The sequence below is a fragment of the Microcaecilia unicolor genome, chromosome 11 (genome assembly GCF_901765095.1).
Source record: "Microcaecilia unicolor chromosome 11, aMicUni1.1, whole genome shotgun sequence".
Classification (NCBI taxonomy): domain Eukaryota; kingdom Metazoa; phylum Chordata; class Amphibia; order Gymnophiona; family Siphonopidae; genus Microcaecilia; species Microcaecilia unicolor.
The window spans coordinates 158,246,732-158,265,480 of NC_044041.1; the positions used below are offsets into that span (position 1 = coordinate 158,246,732).

General features: G+C 46.0%; 1 protein-coding gene across 1 annotated transcript in view; it reads left to right on the forward strand.

The window, feature by feature from the left end:
- The window catches only part of GIPR (gastric inhibitory polypeptide receptor), a 246,513-nt gene that overhangs the window by 119,493 nt on the left and 108,271 nt on the right, over positions 1-18,749 (forward strand). Inside the window, exons 5-9 of the mRNA XM_030219790.1 lie at positions 8,997-9,104; positions 10,586-10,713; positions 11,030-11,133; positions 11,919-12,075; positions 13,397-13,553. Coding sequence (XP_030075650.1) covers positions 8,997-9,104; positions 10,586-10,713; positions 11,030-11,133; positions 11,919-12,075; positions 13,397-13,553 — 654 coding nt within the window. The remainder of the gene's footprint in view (positions 1-8,996; positions 9,105-10,585; positions 10,714-11,029; positions 11,134-11,918; positions 12,076-13,396; positions 13,554-18,749) is intronic.

Sequence of the window (18,749 nt, forward strand, 5' to 3'; positions counted from 1 at the left end):
GCCCAAGCCAGTGCTTGCCCAGAAAGGAGAGAGATGATAAAGGTAATCTTGACCCAATCCAATGAAAAGCTAGAGGGCTGTAGTTCAAAGTTCATCAAGCACTGGTTAATGAATCCTTGGCACGCCTTGGGGTCCCTATCAAAGCACGGTGGTGCCAAGACTCGAGGTTGAGGCATTGGATAAGCCAGGGCCCGCTCCAGCCTTCATGGCACGGAATGTTGCTGGAGACCACAGAGAACAGGTGAGGGGCATGACACCGGCTAAGTTATAGCGGTCAAAAATAGGGCTGATTTGGCCCAAATGTAGTTGGCCAGCCGCTAATATTGGCACTGTCCAGCTATGTTGCACAACATAGCCAATTATCCAGCTAGCCGCTAAGTGCTTTCAGCTGAGATAGCAGCTATGTCATGCTGAATATTAGCGCTTATCCAGCTTAAGGCTATTTAACAGGCCAGAAGCCGTTCCTGGCCTGTTAAATAGCGCTGAATATCGGCCAGGAAGCACATAAGAGTGAGTTCCTATGTGTATGCCCATCTGTAAAATAGATGCTTAGGAGAATTATGACATATGCATTCATATATGCACACTACACACTTTTCTAATGACATACATGTGTAATTGGTGTGTAACTGTCTGCATATGCTTTATAGAACTGCCTTTCTATGTCTATAGATAGAAACACAAGAAACAAAGATAGTAACATTGTAAATGACGGCAGATAAAGACCTGTACGGTCCATCCAGTCTGCCCAACAAGATAAACTCATTTACATGGTATGTGATACTTTATATGTATACCCGATTTTTATTTGTCCTTGCCTTTCTCAGGGCATAGACCGTAGAAGTCTACCCAGCACTGTTCTTGTACTAAGTTCTAGAGCTAATGTTGAAGCCCCGTAAAATTTACACTCCAGCCCATCCCTATCTATTCAGTCACAGGCAGGCATAGACCGTAGAAGTCTGCCCAGCTCCCATTTTGTTTCCCAATTACCGGCGTCGCCACCCAATCTCCGCTAAGATTCCGCGGAACCATTCCTTCTAAACAGGATTCCTTTGTGTTTATCTCACGCGTGTTTGAATTCCATTACTGTTTTCATTTCCACCACCTCCCATGGGAGGGCATTCCACATATCCACCACCCTCTCCGTGAAAAAAATACTTCCTGACATTAGTCCTGAGTCTGCCCCCCTTCAACCTCAATTCATGTCCTCTAGTACTACTGCCTTCTCATCTCCAAAAAAGGTTCATTTGCAGATTAATACCTTTCAAATATTTGAACGTCTGTATTATGTCACCCCTGTTTCTCCTTTCCTCTAAGCCTAAGGTATACATGTTCAGGTCAGCAAGTCTCGCCTCGTACGGTTTGCAATGCAAATCCCATACCATTTTTGTAGCTTTTCTTTGCACCGCTTCCAGTCTTTTTACATCTTTAGCAAGGTACGGCCTCCAAAACTGAACACAATACTCCAAGTGAGGCCTCACCAACGACTTGTAAAGGGGCATCAACACCTCCTTTCTTCTGCTGGTTATGCCCCTCTCTATACAGTCTAGCATCCTTGTGGCTGTTGCCTTATCGCATTGTTTCTTCATCATTAGATCCTCAGACACCAACACTCCAAGGTCTTTCTCCTGAGTCGAGCTTACTAATCTCTCCCCTCCTATTCGGTATCTCTCTTTCGGGTTTCTGCACCCCAAGTGCATCACTCTACACTTCTTGGCATTAAATTTTAATTAGATCACCAATAAAGTACTCACACTACAACTATATTATCAATTTTTACAAAATATTCTTTTAATTTTTTGTCATATGGATATGTTCATATTTCCTATCCCGCAACAAATAACCTCAGTACTCCTTGCATACTAGTCCAACACCCGCTCACATATGGTGAACATATCTAATTGAATGTTGTATTTTGAATATATTTAAAACTGTAATGATTAAGAACATTGGCGAGAGGGAACAGATGAACATGGTAGATAAGAAAGAATGTGAGCGGGTGTTGGACTAGTATGCAAGGAGTACTGAGGTTACTTGTTGTGGGATAGGAAATATGAACATATCCATATGACAAAAAATTAAAAGAATATTTTGTAAAAATTGATAATATAGTTGTAGTGTGAGTACTTTATTGGTGATCTAATAATATCTGTACTTCAATAACTAGAGTATTTTCCCTGAAAGGAATAGAATTAAATTTTAATTGTCAGACCCTCGACCATTCTTCTAAGGTTCAGAGATCCCTTCTCATCCTTTCTACTCCCTCCAGGGTATCCACTCTATTGGCTATTTTCATGTCATCTGCAAAAGGGCACACCTTTCCTTCCAACCCTTCAGCAATATCTCCCACAAATATATTAAACAGAATAGGCCCCAGCACCGATCCCTGAGGAACTCCACTGCTCACCTTCCTTTCCTCTGAGCAGATTCCATTTACCACCACCCTCTGCCACCTGTCGGTCAACCAGTTTCTTATCCAGTTCACCACTTTCGGTCCTAAGTTCAACCCTTTCAACTTATTCGTGAGTCTTCTGTGGGGGACCGGATCAAAGGCTTTGCTGAAGTCCAAATAGATTACATCTAGCGCACATCCTTCATCCAGTTCTTTGGTCACCCAGTCAAAGAAGTCAATAAGATTTGTTTGGCAGGATTTTCCTTTGGCAAAGCCATGTTGCCTCGGTTCCTGTAACCTGTCGGCTTCTAGAAAGTTAACTATCCTTTCTTTCAGCAGCGACTCCATTATTTTCCCTACCACCAACGTGAAGGTCTGTAGTTTCCCACGTCTTCCCTGTCTCCACTTTTATGAAGAGGGACCACATCCGCTCATCTCCAATCCTGCGGAACCTCTCCCGTCTCTAAAGATCTATTAAATAAATCTTTAAGAGGTCCCGCCAGGACCTTCCTGAGCTTCCTCAGTATCCTGGGATGTATCCCATCCAGCCCCTTAGCTTTGTCCACCTTCAGATTCTCAAGCTGTTTACAAATTTTCTTCCGTAAACGGAGCAGTATCCGCTCCATTCCCAGACGTTCCCTCGGCAGCTAACCACGGTCCTTCTCCAGGATTTTCTTCCGTGAACACCAAAGAGAAATAATTGTTTAGCACGTTCGCTTTATCTTCATCACTCTCCACATAGCCATTCTCATTATCTTTCAGTCTCGCAATTCCATTCCTATCTCTTCTACTTTCTCCAATATATCTGAAAAAGGTCTTGTCATCTCTCTTTACATCTTTAGCCATTTTTTCTTCCACTCGCGCTTTCGCTAGCCGTATTTCCCTCTTCACTTCTTTGAGTTTAATCCGATAATCTTTTCCGTGATCCTCTCGTTGCATTCTTTTGTATTTCTTGAAGAAAAAGTCTTTTGCTCTTATTTTTTCAGCTATTTGTTTGGAGAACCATATAGGCTTCCTGCTTCTCTTGTTTTTGTTTACTTTCCTCACAAAAAGATCAGTCACCATATTTAGAGCAGCCTTTAGCTTGGACCACTGTTTTTCCACATCTTCTGCGCCTTCCCACGCCAACAGCTCCTTCTTCAGGTATTCCCCCATTTTATCAAAATCAGTATGTCTGAAATCCAATACTTTGAGTTTTGTGCATCCGTACTCTGCCTTCACCCTTATTTCAAACCATACGGTGTGATGATCACCATTACATAGGTGAGCACCCACCCGGATATTGGAAACACTACCCCCATTCGTGAGCACTAGATCTAGCATTGACCCTTCCCTCGTGGGTTTCATCACCATTTGTCTGAGCAAGGCACTTTGACAGGCATTCACAATCTCCCTACTTCTTTCCAATTCTGCAGATGGGATGTTCCAATCCACATCAGACAAATTGAAATCTCCCAAAAGTAGCACCTCCCCTTTCATACCAATCTTTTGAATATCTTCTATCAAATCCTTGTCTAATTTCTCCATTTGCGCAGGAGGTCTGTAGATAACCCCCGTGTGGATACAGGTTCCATCTTTTCTTTCCAGGACGATCCATAAAGCTTCTTCCAAAGAAGCATAATGTGTAGTTTAACAATTTTACAGGATTGCTATGGAAGGGGTAATGGGTTGACGATGATTGTTGAGTTTAAGTATCAAAATCTCAGGGAGGTGGGCCAGGGTCTGAAAAATAATTGAGGGGGGTACAAGGCTAACCATTTGCCTAGGACACATAATACTCCAACACTGGCCCTGCCCATGCACATACACACACTCTAACACAGTAGATGATGGCACATAAAGAGCTGCATGGTTCCTCAAGTCTTTCAACAAGATAAACTCATGACATATATATGATGTGATATAATATATGCATACTTGATCTTGATCTGTCCCTACCATTTTCAGGGCACAGACCGTAGAAATCTGCCCTGCTCTTATTCCCCACTACTGGAGTTGCTATTGAAGCCCACTCCAACCCCCTCTAGCCCATCAAGATCTGTCTAGCTATAATTGGGGCACAGACTGTAGAAGTCTGCTCAACATTGCCCTTGTTCCCCAAGTACTTGAATTGCCATGCCAGCCTATCCAGATATCTCTAATCATAACTGGGTACAGACTGTAGAAATCTGGCCTTATATCCCAATTACTGCCATCTAATTACCACTAAATTTGTTTTGCTTCCATTCTCTTTCAGTACAGGATTCCTTTGTGTTTATCCATGTATGTTTGAATTCCGTTACTGTTTTCATCTCCACCACCTCCCATGGGAGGGCATCGACCACTCTCTCCATGAAAAACTGCTTCTTGATGTTACTCTTAAGTCGAAACCCCTGCAATTTTCATTCATGTCCTCTAGTTCTGCCTATTTCTCGACTCTGGAAAAGGTTTGTTTGTGTATTAATACTTTTCAAATATTTGAATTTTGTATCATATCACCCCTATCCCTCCCTTCCTCTAAGGTGTACATATTTAGGTATCAAGTCTTTTCTCTTATGAGGCAAACTGCATACCATTTTCATCGCTTTTCTTTGACCCACTTCAAGTCTTTTTACACTTTTAGTGAGATACGACCTCCAAAACTGAATATGATACTCCAAGTGGAGCCTCACCAATGACTTGTAAAGGGGCATCAAAACCTCCTTTCTTCTGCAGCTTATACCTCTCTCTATGGAGCCCAGCATCCTTCTGGCCATAGCTACTGCCATGTCACATTATTTTGCTGCAAGCAAGAAAAAGGAGTAGGGTAAGCTGGCTCTTTCCAAACAACGAGGGAGACGTATGTACAATTCCAGATTTTTATTGAAAAATACCAAACGACTCGAGACAGCTGCTGTGTTTCGGCGCCAAAACACCTGCCTCAGGAGTCTTTGTGTAGCAGATCTATCACCCTATCTAACAACCTTGCTGTGGGAAGGGCCAATACCATCTTGGTCCAAACAGCACCATTAGTCACTTTATACTTGAGGAAACACAACATCCACACATTGGCACATTCAGGCAAAGAAAATGATTAGCAGTGTGGCTCCTCCAATGGTGTGTAGGCGCACAAAAATGACATTGTTTCACCATCATGAGATCCTCAGACACCATGACCTCAAAGTCTCTCTCCTGGAATGAGCATATGAATCTCTCACCTCATATTTCACACATCTTCTTTGGATTTCTGAACCCCTCTACACTTCTAATTTTTGGAGATCTCTTCTCATGGTCCCTCCAGGATGTTCACTCTGTTAACAATCTTCATGTCATCCGCAAAAAGACAAATTTTCCCTTCTATCCCATTGGCAATGTCACTTACAAATATATTACATACAGTCGGTCCCAGTACTGATGCCTCCATATGCTTTCCCTTTGAAATTAGGTGCAAAGTACCTGCAGACTTTGCACATAGGCAGAGTTTGATTGAAATTATCCCATCACCATTCTTCTGAAGGTCTGACTTCTAGCATGCAACACAGAACTCTTGCTGGCACTGTTTCCTCTAAGCTGAGCAAGGTTTCTGCCAGGTACTTCTGACCTGGATTGGTCACTGTTACAAACAGAATACTGGGCTAAATGGACTATTGATCTGACCCAGTATGGCTATTCTTATGTTCTTATGAGTCCTCCAACTGCATTGCTGCCAATGGGGGGGGGGGGGGGGGGGGTGATGCTTCAATATTGTGTTCTCTGGAGTCCTGCAGAACTTGCCTGTCCCTCACTATTGGAAATGTGATAGTAAAACAGCACCCCCCACTGGCAGAACTGTAGATGGCAGACTCCTACTCAACTTAGAGGGAACAGTGCTTGCTGGAGTCTCACTGATGATGTCATCATCTTCTTTAACCTCCTGTTTCACTCAAGCACACTCATTTCTTACTGTTTCATAAATAAAAACAAACCTAAAAAAAAAAAAAGAGGTGACACCCTTCTACTTTTTATCTGTTAACCTTGATTTCTGTGTCTGTTTAAGTGGACTAACATAGCAACCATGGTGCTTCATTGCAGGTTGGATAAAGTAGTGTGGTTGTCATGTTGGTCCACTGTAAAGATCAAAAATAAAAATAAAACAATAAAATAAAATAAGATGATACCTTTTTTTATTGGACTAACAATCCATTTTTTGACTGGCTTTTGAAGGCCAGAACCTTCTTCCTCAAATCAGGACAGTATGAGCAAAAGACGACAATATCAGAATAGCTCATATATTGTTGCGTTCTCGAGGGCCTTGGCATTCTGTCAGGTCCTCGAGGCAGGACTGGAGTTCATGAGCCCTTGGGCCCCTGCCGAGGAGTGGCAGCGGCAGGCAAGACCACCTCGGGACTGGAAACACAGAAGAGCAGTACTGGAACTCTGGACTGGAGTAGTACAAGGCAGGCAACTAGAACAGATGAGACAGGAACAGCTTCACCTGCACCTAGCCACCGTTCCTCCGGAGTTGAGCTCTGAAGTGCAGGCGGCTGGCAGGACTTGCAGGATAAGGCAGGACCTGAAGATCCAGAGAACCCACCCTGGGTCTGGGATACACGAGGACGACAGGGCACAGAACTAGACTCAGACAGTGTGCTGCTGCACAGCCACTAGCAAGACCCAGAAGACAGACCAAGGAATATAAGGCGTACAGAAGCTAGCAGGAGCAAGGACTAGGGCAGCAAACACACTAGGCAGAACAGGGATCCGGGAATACCTACAGGGTAAACCCTCTAGCTAGGTGGAGACCGGATACAGGAATAATCACCCAGGAAATACACACTAGCTAGACAGATACAGGATTCAGGATATGCACACAGGATATACAAGCAGGGTTCAGGATAGGCAACAGAGCGAACAGAGTAAACCAGGAAGAACAGGCCAAGGGTCTGAAGCCACAGCCACTCCCCACACCAAGTGGGAACTCACAAAGGCTGAGGCTTCGCAAACAGACAGAGAACAAACCCGGACAAAGGCTTCACCCCAACCCAGGGTAAGCCAGGAACAGAGGCTTCACCCCAAACACAGGGTAAGCCAGGAAGGACCTGCAGTCCACAGACAGACAGTGGCAGGGAAGACCCCCCACGGAAGGACAACAGAGACACAGACACAGAAAGAAACTGGGCTGGAACCCAGAGAGAGGCTAAGCAGTAGTGCAGCAGACACTTACTAACCTGACCTGGCCTAAGAGCATAACACTTATGCAAAGGCCCTGACTGCAAGCACAGCACTTCCTTATGAAGGCTCTCACTGATGAGTCACCAGCAGTAGGACAGAAGCAGGAAGTACACTGACCCCAAAGAGAGGCTTGACACACATAGGAAGTGAGCCCACAGGAAAGACAAGCAGGAGCCATTTTGGAAGCTGGCACAGAGCCGGTGGCAGCCTTCTTAGATGCTGGCTTCCTAGAGAGGCATAGCCCACACAGGTGAGGTCTAGTGAAGCAATCAGCACAGAGACTAGAGACAAGACAAACACAAATACAGACAGAAGCCAGCAGAGCTGCTGACCCCCAGAAAGAAGGTAAGGCTGAAGGTGGTCACGGCCACAGACGTGACATATATAAATGAAACATAAAAGCATTCCAATGTCAGTCCCAAAGGGAAAGGTAGGAGGGAGGAAGGAAGAAGAGAGGGAGAGATAGATGGATGATCAGAAGGTGAGAAAGCACTAGAATTTTATGGTTTATAATGTGATAGGGAGCTCAGATCTTTAAGTCCTTTCTTGTTGGTGTTGAATGGGTTGATATTCAAAGTAATTTAAGCGGGCAGGAAAGGCTCCTGCATACTTAAATCACTTGGGGCTGGCTGATGATATTCAATGGCATTTAATTGGGCAGTGCCATCGAATATCAGCACTAACCAGCTATTTTGGAACCGAGCCACATAGGGGCATTGCAGGAGTGAGTTGGGGAGGAACCAGCAGTTATGTGGATCCCACAATATTCAATGCAAGTGCTGGCACTGAATATCAGCTGGCAGCAGCATAACTTCCAGGTACTGGCCTGAAGTGTTCTAATCTCTGTTCCGCCCCCATTCTTCACTAGACCACCAGGAATCAGGCAGATAGGCGGATCCTGAGTGTGTGGGGGGGGGGGGGGGAATTGTTGATATTCAGAGGGGTGGGAAGGAGGGAGAAAAGATCCTGGGAGGGGCTGTTGTTGATGTTCTGGAGTTTGGGAGGGAGGGGGTGATCAATAGGAGTGGTATGTTGATGTTCCTGAGGGATCAGAATTGGGGGCATCAGGACCTGGCCAGATACCTTATGCGGGTCCATTCCCAGCTGAACATCAGCCACAACCCACATAAAATCCAGTGACTAGCACATGCTGAATTAGCCCTAGATATTCAATGCCCGTGCCCGTACATGGCCTGGCATTGAATATCCAGGGCTAATGCTTACCGCCATGGGCTTATTCAACATTGGTCTTATGTTCCTGGATTGTTTTAAAATTTCCTCATAGTATTCTGACCATAAAGATATTCCATTGGTTCAGTACTCGAACCTTGTATAGAATGAGATTTTCTCTAGCTCACAGCCTGGGGGAGAAGGCTTCTCAGAAATTCAGTGCCTTGGCTTTAGGGTCCACTTGATCTCATGATCTGTATTTCAGGTATCTTTTGCAACCGGACCTTTGACATGTATGCTTGCTGGGAAGATGGCCTCCCCAATACCACAGTGAAAGTACCCTGCCCCAGTTACCTACCCTGGCAGGACCAAGGTGAGTCAATCCAGGCCCCCTTTTATCTGCAGACCATAAGCATTATTGACAACCTACATTTCATGATACAAGCTGTAGAGCCCCTCTCCCCTCTCCCCTCTCATCTTTATTTCATTCTATGCCATTCCTCTCCTCACCCCAGCACTTTTTCAAAGTTTTGGTGAGCATTTGATGAACAGGATCCACTCAGGATGAGAATCAGAAGAGTGTAAAGCAACTCCAGATCAGAGACCTTTTTGATGGTCCTATTTTTTGAACTTGTAGCCCGGTACACTCCATTTGAAGTCAGCATGACAGGTCACAAAATCATCAGGCAGGGATGGAGGAGAATTAGACCAGGACCAACCCAGTGGAAAACATTCACTTCCATGCAGAAGGTCTCTGCTTTGATATCTGGATCAGTTCTTCTGCACCCTAGGCCAGCCAAAACTAAAGATCCCATGCAGACAGTATTCAGAGCCCCTGGGTGAGGAAATCATGGCCACCAATAAAGGCAACACCTACTGGGCAGGTTCATAACCCATCATATAGAGTTCTGGTGTATGATTCTTACCTTCTGAATCATCACTGCAACAATCAATCTAGGAACAGTGGAAGGGAGGGTCCATTAACAAGTGGGGGGGGGGGAGTCCCCCAGTATTTGTGAGTGAAAGTTCATGCACTAGGATTCCAGCACTGACTCTGAATGAAATGCAAAAAAAAAAAAAAAAGAGATAAGTGGAGTCACCAGGCCAAAAAAAAATCAAACATCTGTCAGCCTGGTATTTCCGCAGGAGCTACATGAACAGTTCACTAAGAATTAGAATGATCACTTTAAGATTTTTTGGGGAGTGTTCAGGTATGTCTTAAAGGAACTATTTATAGTCACCGGAACTAGTGTGGAGTTGCCACATCACCCATGTCAGCCAGGACAGGCAATTCAGCCCTGTTCTTGCTGCATTTTCTTAACTCAGTTTATGCCATGGGACAAGCCAACATAGGATCAGCCTTGTCAGATTGACCTAGACAAGTTGGCAGCCCTCCACTGAGGGAGCCAGTGGCATTTGCAATAGTAGGGATTTTCAATCCAGTCCTCACAGCACAGCTAAAAGGTTTGGATTTCAGGATAGCCATAATGACTATACAAACAATCAATTTGCATACAATGGAGGTAGCACATGCAGATTGATCTTATTCATATTTATGGTGGGCAGCCTGAAAATCTGACTGGCTGGGTGTGTCTCTGGACTCAGCCACTAATTTAAGAAATGTCTTGCTGCTCTTAAATTTCCTTCCCTTATGATCCTGCCATTCATGCCATTCAATGGAAAGATATAATGGCAAAGCAAAAGAAGAAGAGGTATGGGTGGGGGGGGGGGGGGTGAGAACGTGGATAATGAAGAGGAGGGTTCAGGCTGGTAAGAAGAAAAAGAGAGAAGAGGATAGGTGATGCTGCTGCAAAAATTTCCATCCCACATGTCTGTCTTCCCCTACTCTTGCAGTGAAAGATGGTTTTGTTTTGCGGAAGTGTGATCCAGATGGCCAGTGGGTGATGGATGAGCTGGGTGGACCCTGGAGGGATCATTCCCAGTGCGAGAAGAAGGAGGATGAGGAGGATGCATACTCTCAGGTCAGTCTCAGGGGAAGGAGAGGAGGCAAGAGAAGGGGGTACCAAAGCAAAAACAATGGACATGGAGAGGGGAAAAAGAAGACAGAAAGTGCAGATTGGAAGAAGAGGGGAAGGGAAGCTTACATCATCGACCAAGCTGGATACAGGCTAATGAGGTAAAACTAAAAAAGTGTGTGTGTGGGGGGGGGGGGGGGGGGCGGATATGAAGATAGATAAAGAAGAAAAGCAGAGAGTTGAACATGCTGAAGTTTAGAAACGCAAAAGTAAGATTCACACAGATCCTAGGTTCTCTGATGGTCTCCATTCTCTCTTCCAGATGCGAATGAGGATTCTTGAACATTTTCAACAGATGTACACCGTTGGGTACTCGTTATCCCTGGCTGCACTGACCCTTGCTATCTTCATGCTCCTTGCCTTCAGGTATGTCCAGTTTCTTGTCAGTCATTCTACTATCCTCTGTCAATAGAGTGGAAAACCCATTCACCTCCATCCTGTTCATTCGAGGATTTCTTTTTGTGCTTGGTGCTGAAGACCTTAGTTGGAGAAGGATCTCACTTTGGGTGGAAGGGAATGAAAGCTCAGGCACCCTGCCCTAGCTGTTATTATTCAACCAGGACTAACTCACATTGAGTTCATACTGTAGGGCAGGGGTGTAGCCAGACCTCGCAGTGGGAGGGGGCCAGAGCCCACGGTGGGGAGGCACATTTCAGCCTGCCGCCTCACCCCTCCCCTCACTGCTTCCCCTCACCGCCTCATCGCTTCCCCCCGAAAAAGTAAATACCTTTGGTGGCGGGGGTCCCCAACCCCCACCAGCCGAAGCCTTCTTCAGCGCTGGACTCCGGCGCAGCAGCATTCGCTGCCCTGCTCTTTCTTCTTATTGACATCCTGTGCACGCTCCTTTACGTGAAACTGAGTATGCTCAGTTTCACTTAAAGGAATGTGCAAGACGTCAGGAGGAAGAAAGAGCACAGGGCAGGGAACATGGCGCACCAGAGACTGGCGCTGAAGACGGTTTCAGCTAGCGGGGGCCAGCAAAACCAGGGGCCCGTATGAAATTGGGGGGGGCCAGGCCCCGTGGCCCCACCTAGCTATGCACTGCTGTAGCGGTTTGTCAGGCTCCATGCTCTCTTTCACCTGACCTGTTCAAAGTTCAGATTTTTGCTTCTCTCACCTGTACTGTCTTTCTTCTGTCCCTGCCCCTGCAGGAAGCTAAGATGCACCCGTAACTACATCCATATGAATCTATTTGTCTCCTTCATGCTGCGAGCCCTCTCTATCCTGACACGTGACAAGCTGCTGAAAATCCATCTGAGACGGGCAATTCATGACAATGGGGACTTCTACCACTTAGTCAGTGATGAGGTATGTATGAGCAGCATAGTTGAATCAGTCAGCTAGGGAAAGCCCAGTCTATACCAGACCTGTGCATCTAAGAACAAGTTCACATAAGCATGCAACACCAGAGAACATCTCCCAGCAAGAAGCATTGTGGGGAATAGTGCAGCAGCATGAAGCATGGAGCATGAGAGCTACTCGCATCTCCTCCAGCCTCAGCCTATCCAAATAGGAAGCGCTGGTACTAAGAAGAGCAACCAGCAGATCTATTTTGACAGATGTCAGGCACGCAAAGGAATGGCTAGGCTTACCATATTTGCCTTGACATAAAAGATGACACCAATAGACACGCCCCTCCCCTCCCACCACACCCTCTGCCACACCCCCTCCCCACCCCCATGCCACACAGTCAGCTTGATCCCCCCCAAAGAAAGCCTCCCATATCCCCTACCCACATTCCATCCATAATCCATCTCCCCTCCCTTCCCCTACCTTATCGTGCCCTGGTGGTCTAGTGGCCTCTTTGGGATATTAAAGGACCCCATTCTTTCCTGCCTGGCGATTTCGCTGCCTACTCGCTGCTGGCACTGCTTTAAAATGGCTGTTGAGACTTAAAGTGGTGACCTGACAACACTTCCATAGAGGTCTTGCGAGGCCGCCCCTTGAAGTCTCGGAAGCCATTTTGAAGCAACACCGGCAGCAAGCGGGAGCAGCATCACCAGGCAGGAAAGAGTGGGGTCCTTTCCTGCCCCGAAGATGAGGCCATTAGACCACCAGAGCATGATAAGGGAGGGGAAGACACCCCAAGGCCCCACCAGCGCCTGCCTCAGCCTGCCCACTTGCCCGCAAATCTGGATAAATGGGCAGGCTGGAAAAACCCGCCTGGATGTCCAGCGGTGCCCTCAAAAAGAGGACATGTCTGGGTAAAACTGGACAAATGATAACCCTAGAAATGACAGTTCATGTTGGAAATAAATATTTTCTTGCTGTCTCTCCCACTGTCTTTTCACACCTCTTTCTCTCCTCTCCCTACTTTTATGCCCCTCTCAATTTTTTGCTTTCTCTCCTATTTCATCACTTCTTTAACTTTTCACTACCCATCTTTCACTTGTTCATTCTGCTGTCTCTCCTCATCCATGCCTCTCTGTTGTACCCTGATGTTTTTACCTCCCAACCACTCATTTCTTGTCTCCTCACTTGTCCATCCTTGTTGGATCCCTATCCCCTCACTTCCCCATACCTTGTTCCTCAAATCTCTATCCTTGCCTCTTCACTCCCTCATCCATTATTCCCCATACTCTCACTTCACCACCCCTTGCACCACAATCTTCTTGTTCCCCTGGCCAAGGCTACCATCGGATGCCGCCTAACACAGGTTCTCACTCAGTACTGTGTTGTTGCTAACTACTACTGGCTGCTAGTGGAGGGGCTCTACCTGCACAATCTGCTGGTGATGGCTTTCTCTGAGGAGACCTACTTTCCAGGATACCTGCTGCTTGGCTGGGGTGAGTGCAAAATCTTCTCTTTTTCCTGTATGCTACTTGTGCATACAGTGGTGTACATGGTCATTCACATAGTTGCTGTGTCTCTTTCCAAAAGAGCTTATAGTGGGCAATTCTGTAGCTGAATGCCACAAATTTAGCACCTAGATGCAGTGCGCTGAGTGTTAATTCTGTAATGTTCAGTGGGGGATAGCAGGCTATCACCCACTGAATATTCACGGTCAGTTCATAGCAGATAGCCAGCTATATAGCGAATACTCAGCACTTCACTGGCTAAGTTAAGTGGCCATATCGGACTGCGTAAAGAGCAGGCCTATCTTTGGCCACTATAAACATAACTGGCCAGTGCTGAATATTAGCTGGTTAAGTTTAAAGTGGCCAAAACCTCCCAGATATTCAATGCCGGTCAAAAGAAATGGCCCAGCATTAAATATTCAGGCTCAGCACTGATCGCGAGATTAAGTCGGCCTGCCTCCTGTGAACCGAATACAAACCACCCGAGAACCCAGACCTTTTAAAATTGCCTACTGACTGTCTGAGAATCTGGACTACTCCCCCTCTCCCCCCGGTGCAGCTTTTCTCCCTCCGTTCTCAGCACTGCGCTTGCTTCTTTTACTCTCCCAGGCTCCCAAGTCCCCCCATGGCTACACCCCCCCCCCCTTCCATTCCTCCCTCGCACAGCCCAGCGTCTTTCCTCCCACTCCTGGCCCTGCCCACTGCCCTTTGTTACCTTTCCTGAAGTCTACTGGCAGCAGGCTTACTCACTGTCTGCCTCTGGAATACAGCAGGCATTTCCCTTCTGACCCACTCTGTCCTTCTAACAAGAGGAAGTTGCATCAGAAGGGCAGAACAGATCAGAGGGGAAAGGCCTGCTGCATGCCAAATGCAGCCAGTGAGTAAGGCTGCCGCCAGTACTGCAGCACCAAAGACTTTAGGAAAGGTAACAAAGAACAAGCGGGCAAGCCGGGAGTGGAGGGAAAGATGCTGGACCGTGCGGGGAGGGAGGGGGAGAGGGGAGGGAAGGAAGAGTGAAGTGTAGTCACGGGGGAGCTTTGGGGGCCTCAGAGAGGGACTGGCTGCTGGGTAACAAGTACTGCCTAAGAATATGGAAAGTCCAAAAATTCGGAGTGACCCGATCCCCGAGCAGTCCATATTTTTGGACTTCTACTGTATCAGCCTCTAGAATACTAATGTAAGTCAGCATCTGTGCACCTACTTTAGGCATACCCACTTACACCATGTTGATAACAGGCATAAATGCATGCACCTAAATACAACACTTTAGCACATAACTTCCAGTATTCTGTAAGCTATACATGTAAATGTTTATTTAGAATTTACTGGATTGCCAATCTAAGGCATAGCCAAATCTAGACAATTTACAAGAATAACAAACACAAAAGAAAAACAAGCAGACAAAACAAAAGGAACTCCAGTCAAGGCCATTCATTCAATATGCATAATAATAGTAAACAAAAAAAATGTTAATGCTATTCATCTCCTAGTATCCAGCGCCACCAGGAATCCAAAAGCTTCCTAAAAAAGATGGATCCCCCTCTGCATGCCCCCTTGCATTTACATGCTAACTGAGTTGCGCGCTAAAATGATAGAATACCGCTTAGCACCACTAGCACTTACATGCGTAACTGTAACAGTGATGCATTTAAGTGCTAGTATTCTACAACTCTCACATGTACTTTGTGTGAAATGTAGATGTCAAGTTATAGAATGAAGGAGATCTTGAAAATCTGAGTAAAAGGGTGTGGAGATTAGTTAAATGACATGTATGAGGTCATATTACTCAGCAGTTAGGGGAATGAAACTATGGTCTGCACTCTGACCCCTTTCAGGTACTAACAGGCGCATGTATGGGCGTTCTTGAGCGTTTGGCTCGTAGCCCATTAAGGGATTCTGGTTTGGCTTCCTGGAAACTCGTTCAGACCCCTGAGGACGCTCGTTTGAGCGAAACACGGCACCGTGTAGGGTCACAGCGGAGATATGTGAGATATCAGAATCATCATGACAGTTTGAAGAACCGCACAACTTTATGAATGTAATAATGACTTACTGGAGACATGCCTGGCAGTTAGAGAAAACTCTCCAGTGAGGTGGTGAATTGATGTAGCCCCATGTGAGGGATACAGTGCATGCAGTTTGTGACACCGACAGTGGGACTCTTCAAAATTGCCTGACTGCTTACAAGAATACAGACAAACAAAAAAGGGACCGGTAACGCATTGAAAACATTGAATATATTCCAGCGAGCAAATTTTTGCATGCTGGACAACTGTTGGACAAGTTGCTCTTAATAGAATACAAGTTTTTTGCAGTTTTCAGCCAGTTGTGTCTATTATGTGATGATTAGTTTTAATGGTGTTATAGCATTTGTTGATTACACTTGATGTTTGATTCATGTAAGGTTTAGTAGTGATGTATGAGTGGTGAGAGTGGAGTATGTTTGAGTAATTGTATGGAAGTAGGAGGATAATTTTTACGCATTTTATAATAATAATATAAATAAACCTTTGTAATTGCACATAGTAAATGATGGCAGAAAAAGACCTGCATGGTCCATCCAGTCTGCCCAACAAGATAAACTCATATGTGCTACTTTTTGTGTATACCTTACCTTGATTTGTACCTGTCCTTTTCAGGGCACAGACCGTGTAAGTCTGCCCAGCACTATCCCCGCCTCCCAACCACCAGCCTCGCCTCCCGCCTCCCACCACCGGCTCTGGCACAGACCAGCACTATCCCCGCCTCCCGCCACCGGCTCTGCCACCCACTCTTGGCTAAGCTCCTTAGGATCCATTCCTTCTGAACAGGATTCCTTTATGTTTATCCCACGCGTGTTTGAATTCTGTTACCATTTTCATTTCCACCACCTCCCGCAGGAGGGCATTCCAAGCATCCACTACTCTCTCCGTGAAAAAATGCTTCCTGACATTTTTCTTGAGTCTGCCCCCCTTCAATCTCATTTCATGTCCTCTCGTTCTACCACCTTCGCACCTCCGGAAAAGGTTCGTTTGCGGATTAATACTTTCAAATATTTGAATGTCTGTATCATATCACCCCTGTTTCTCCTTTCTTTCAGAGTATACATGTTCAGGTCATCAAGTCTCTCTTCATACGTCTTGTAACGCAAATCCCTTACCATTCTCGTAGCTTTTCTTTGCACCGCTTCAATTCTTTTTACATCCTTCGCAAGGTACGGCCTCCAAAACTGAACACAATACTCTAGGTGGGGCCTCACCAATGACTTATACAGGGGCATCAACACCTCCTTTCTTCTGCTGGTCACACCTCTCTCCAAACAGCCTAACAACCTTCTAGCTATGGCCACTGCCTTGTCACACTGTTTCGTCGCCTTCAGATCCTCAGATACTATCACCCCAAGATCCCTCTCCCCGTCTGTACCTATCAGATTCTCCCCGCCTAACACATACATCTCCCGAGGATTTCTATTCCCTAAGTGCATCACTTTGCATTTCTTCGCATTGAATTTTAATTGCCAAACCTTAGACCATTCTTCTAGCTTCCTCAGATCCTTTTTCATGTTTTCCACTCCCTCCCGGGTGTCCACTCTGTTACAGATCTTAGTATCATCCGCAAATAGGCAAACTTTACCTTCTAACCCTTCGGCAATGTCACTCACAAATATATTGAACAGAATCGGTACCAGCACCGATCCTTGAGGCACACCACTACTCACCTTTCCCTCCTCCAAGCGAATTCCATTCACCACCACCCTCTGGCTTCTGTCCGTCAACCAGTTCCTAATCCAGTTCACCACTTTGGGTCCTATCTTCAGCCCATCCAGTTTATTTAAGAGCCTCCTGTGGGGAACCGTGTCAAAAGCTTTGCTGAAATCTAAGTAGATTACATCCATAGCTCGTCCCTGATTCAATTCTCCTGTCACCCAATCAAAGAACTCAATGAGATTCGTTTGGCACGATTTCCCTTTGGTAAAAGCATGTTGTCTCGGATCTTGCAACTTATTGGCTTCCAGGAAATTCACTATCCTTTCCTTCAGCATCGCTTCCATTATTTTTCCAACAATCGAAGTGAGGCTTACCGGCCTGTAGTTTCCAGCTTCTTCCCTATCACCACTCTTGTGAAGAGGGACCACCTCCGCCGTTCTCCAATCCCTCGGAACCTCTCCCGTATGCAAGGATATACTAAACAAATCTTTAAGAGGACCCGCCAGAACCTCTCTGAGCTCCCTCAATATCCTGGGTGTCCCATGGCTTTGTCCACCTTTAGCTTTTCAAGCTGTTCATACACACTCTCTTCCGTGAATGGTGCTCTATCCACTTCAATCTCATTTGTACTTTTTGCAGTCCATCGCGGTCCTTCGCCAGGATTTTCTTCTGTGAAAACAGAACAAAAGTATGTATTTAGCAAATTTGCTTTTTCTTCATCATTATCCACATAGCGGTTCACAGTATCTTTTAGTCTCACAATTCCCTTTTTAGTCATTTTCCTTTCACTTATATACCTGAAGAAATTTTTGTCACCCCTCCTTACATTTCTAGCCATTTGTTCTTCTGCTTGCGCCAGACGTATCTCTCTCTTGGCTTCTTTAAGGGCGCCCTGGCGAAGGGGCGGGACATCCCGTATTATCGAAACAAGATGGGCGTCCATCTTTCGTTTCGATAATATGGCTGGGGACGGCCAAATCTCAACATTTAGGTCGACCTTAGAGATGGATGACCTTGGTTTTCACTGATAATGGAAACCGAGGATGCCCATCTCAGAAACGACCAAATGCAAGCCCTTTGGTCGTGGGAGGAGCCAGCATTCGTAGTGCACTGGTCCCCCTCACATGCCAGGACACCAACCGGGCACCCTAGTGGGCACTGCAGTGGACTTCACAAATTGCTCCCAGGTGCATAGCTCCCTTACCTTTGGTGCTGAGCCCCCCCAAACCCACTCCCCACAACTATACACCACTACCATAGCCCTAAGGGATGAAGAGGGCACCTACATGTGGGTACAGTGGGTTTCTGGTGGGTTTTGGAGGGCTCACATTTACCACCACACGTGTAACAGGTGGGGGGGGGGGGGCCTGGGTCCGCCTGCCTGAAGTGCACTGCACCCACTAAAAACTGCTCCAGGGACCTGCATACTGATGTATGACATTTGAGGCTGGCATAGAGGCTGGAAAAAAATGTTTTTTAATTTTTTGGGGGGTGGGAG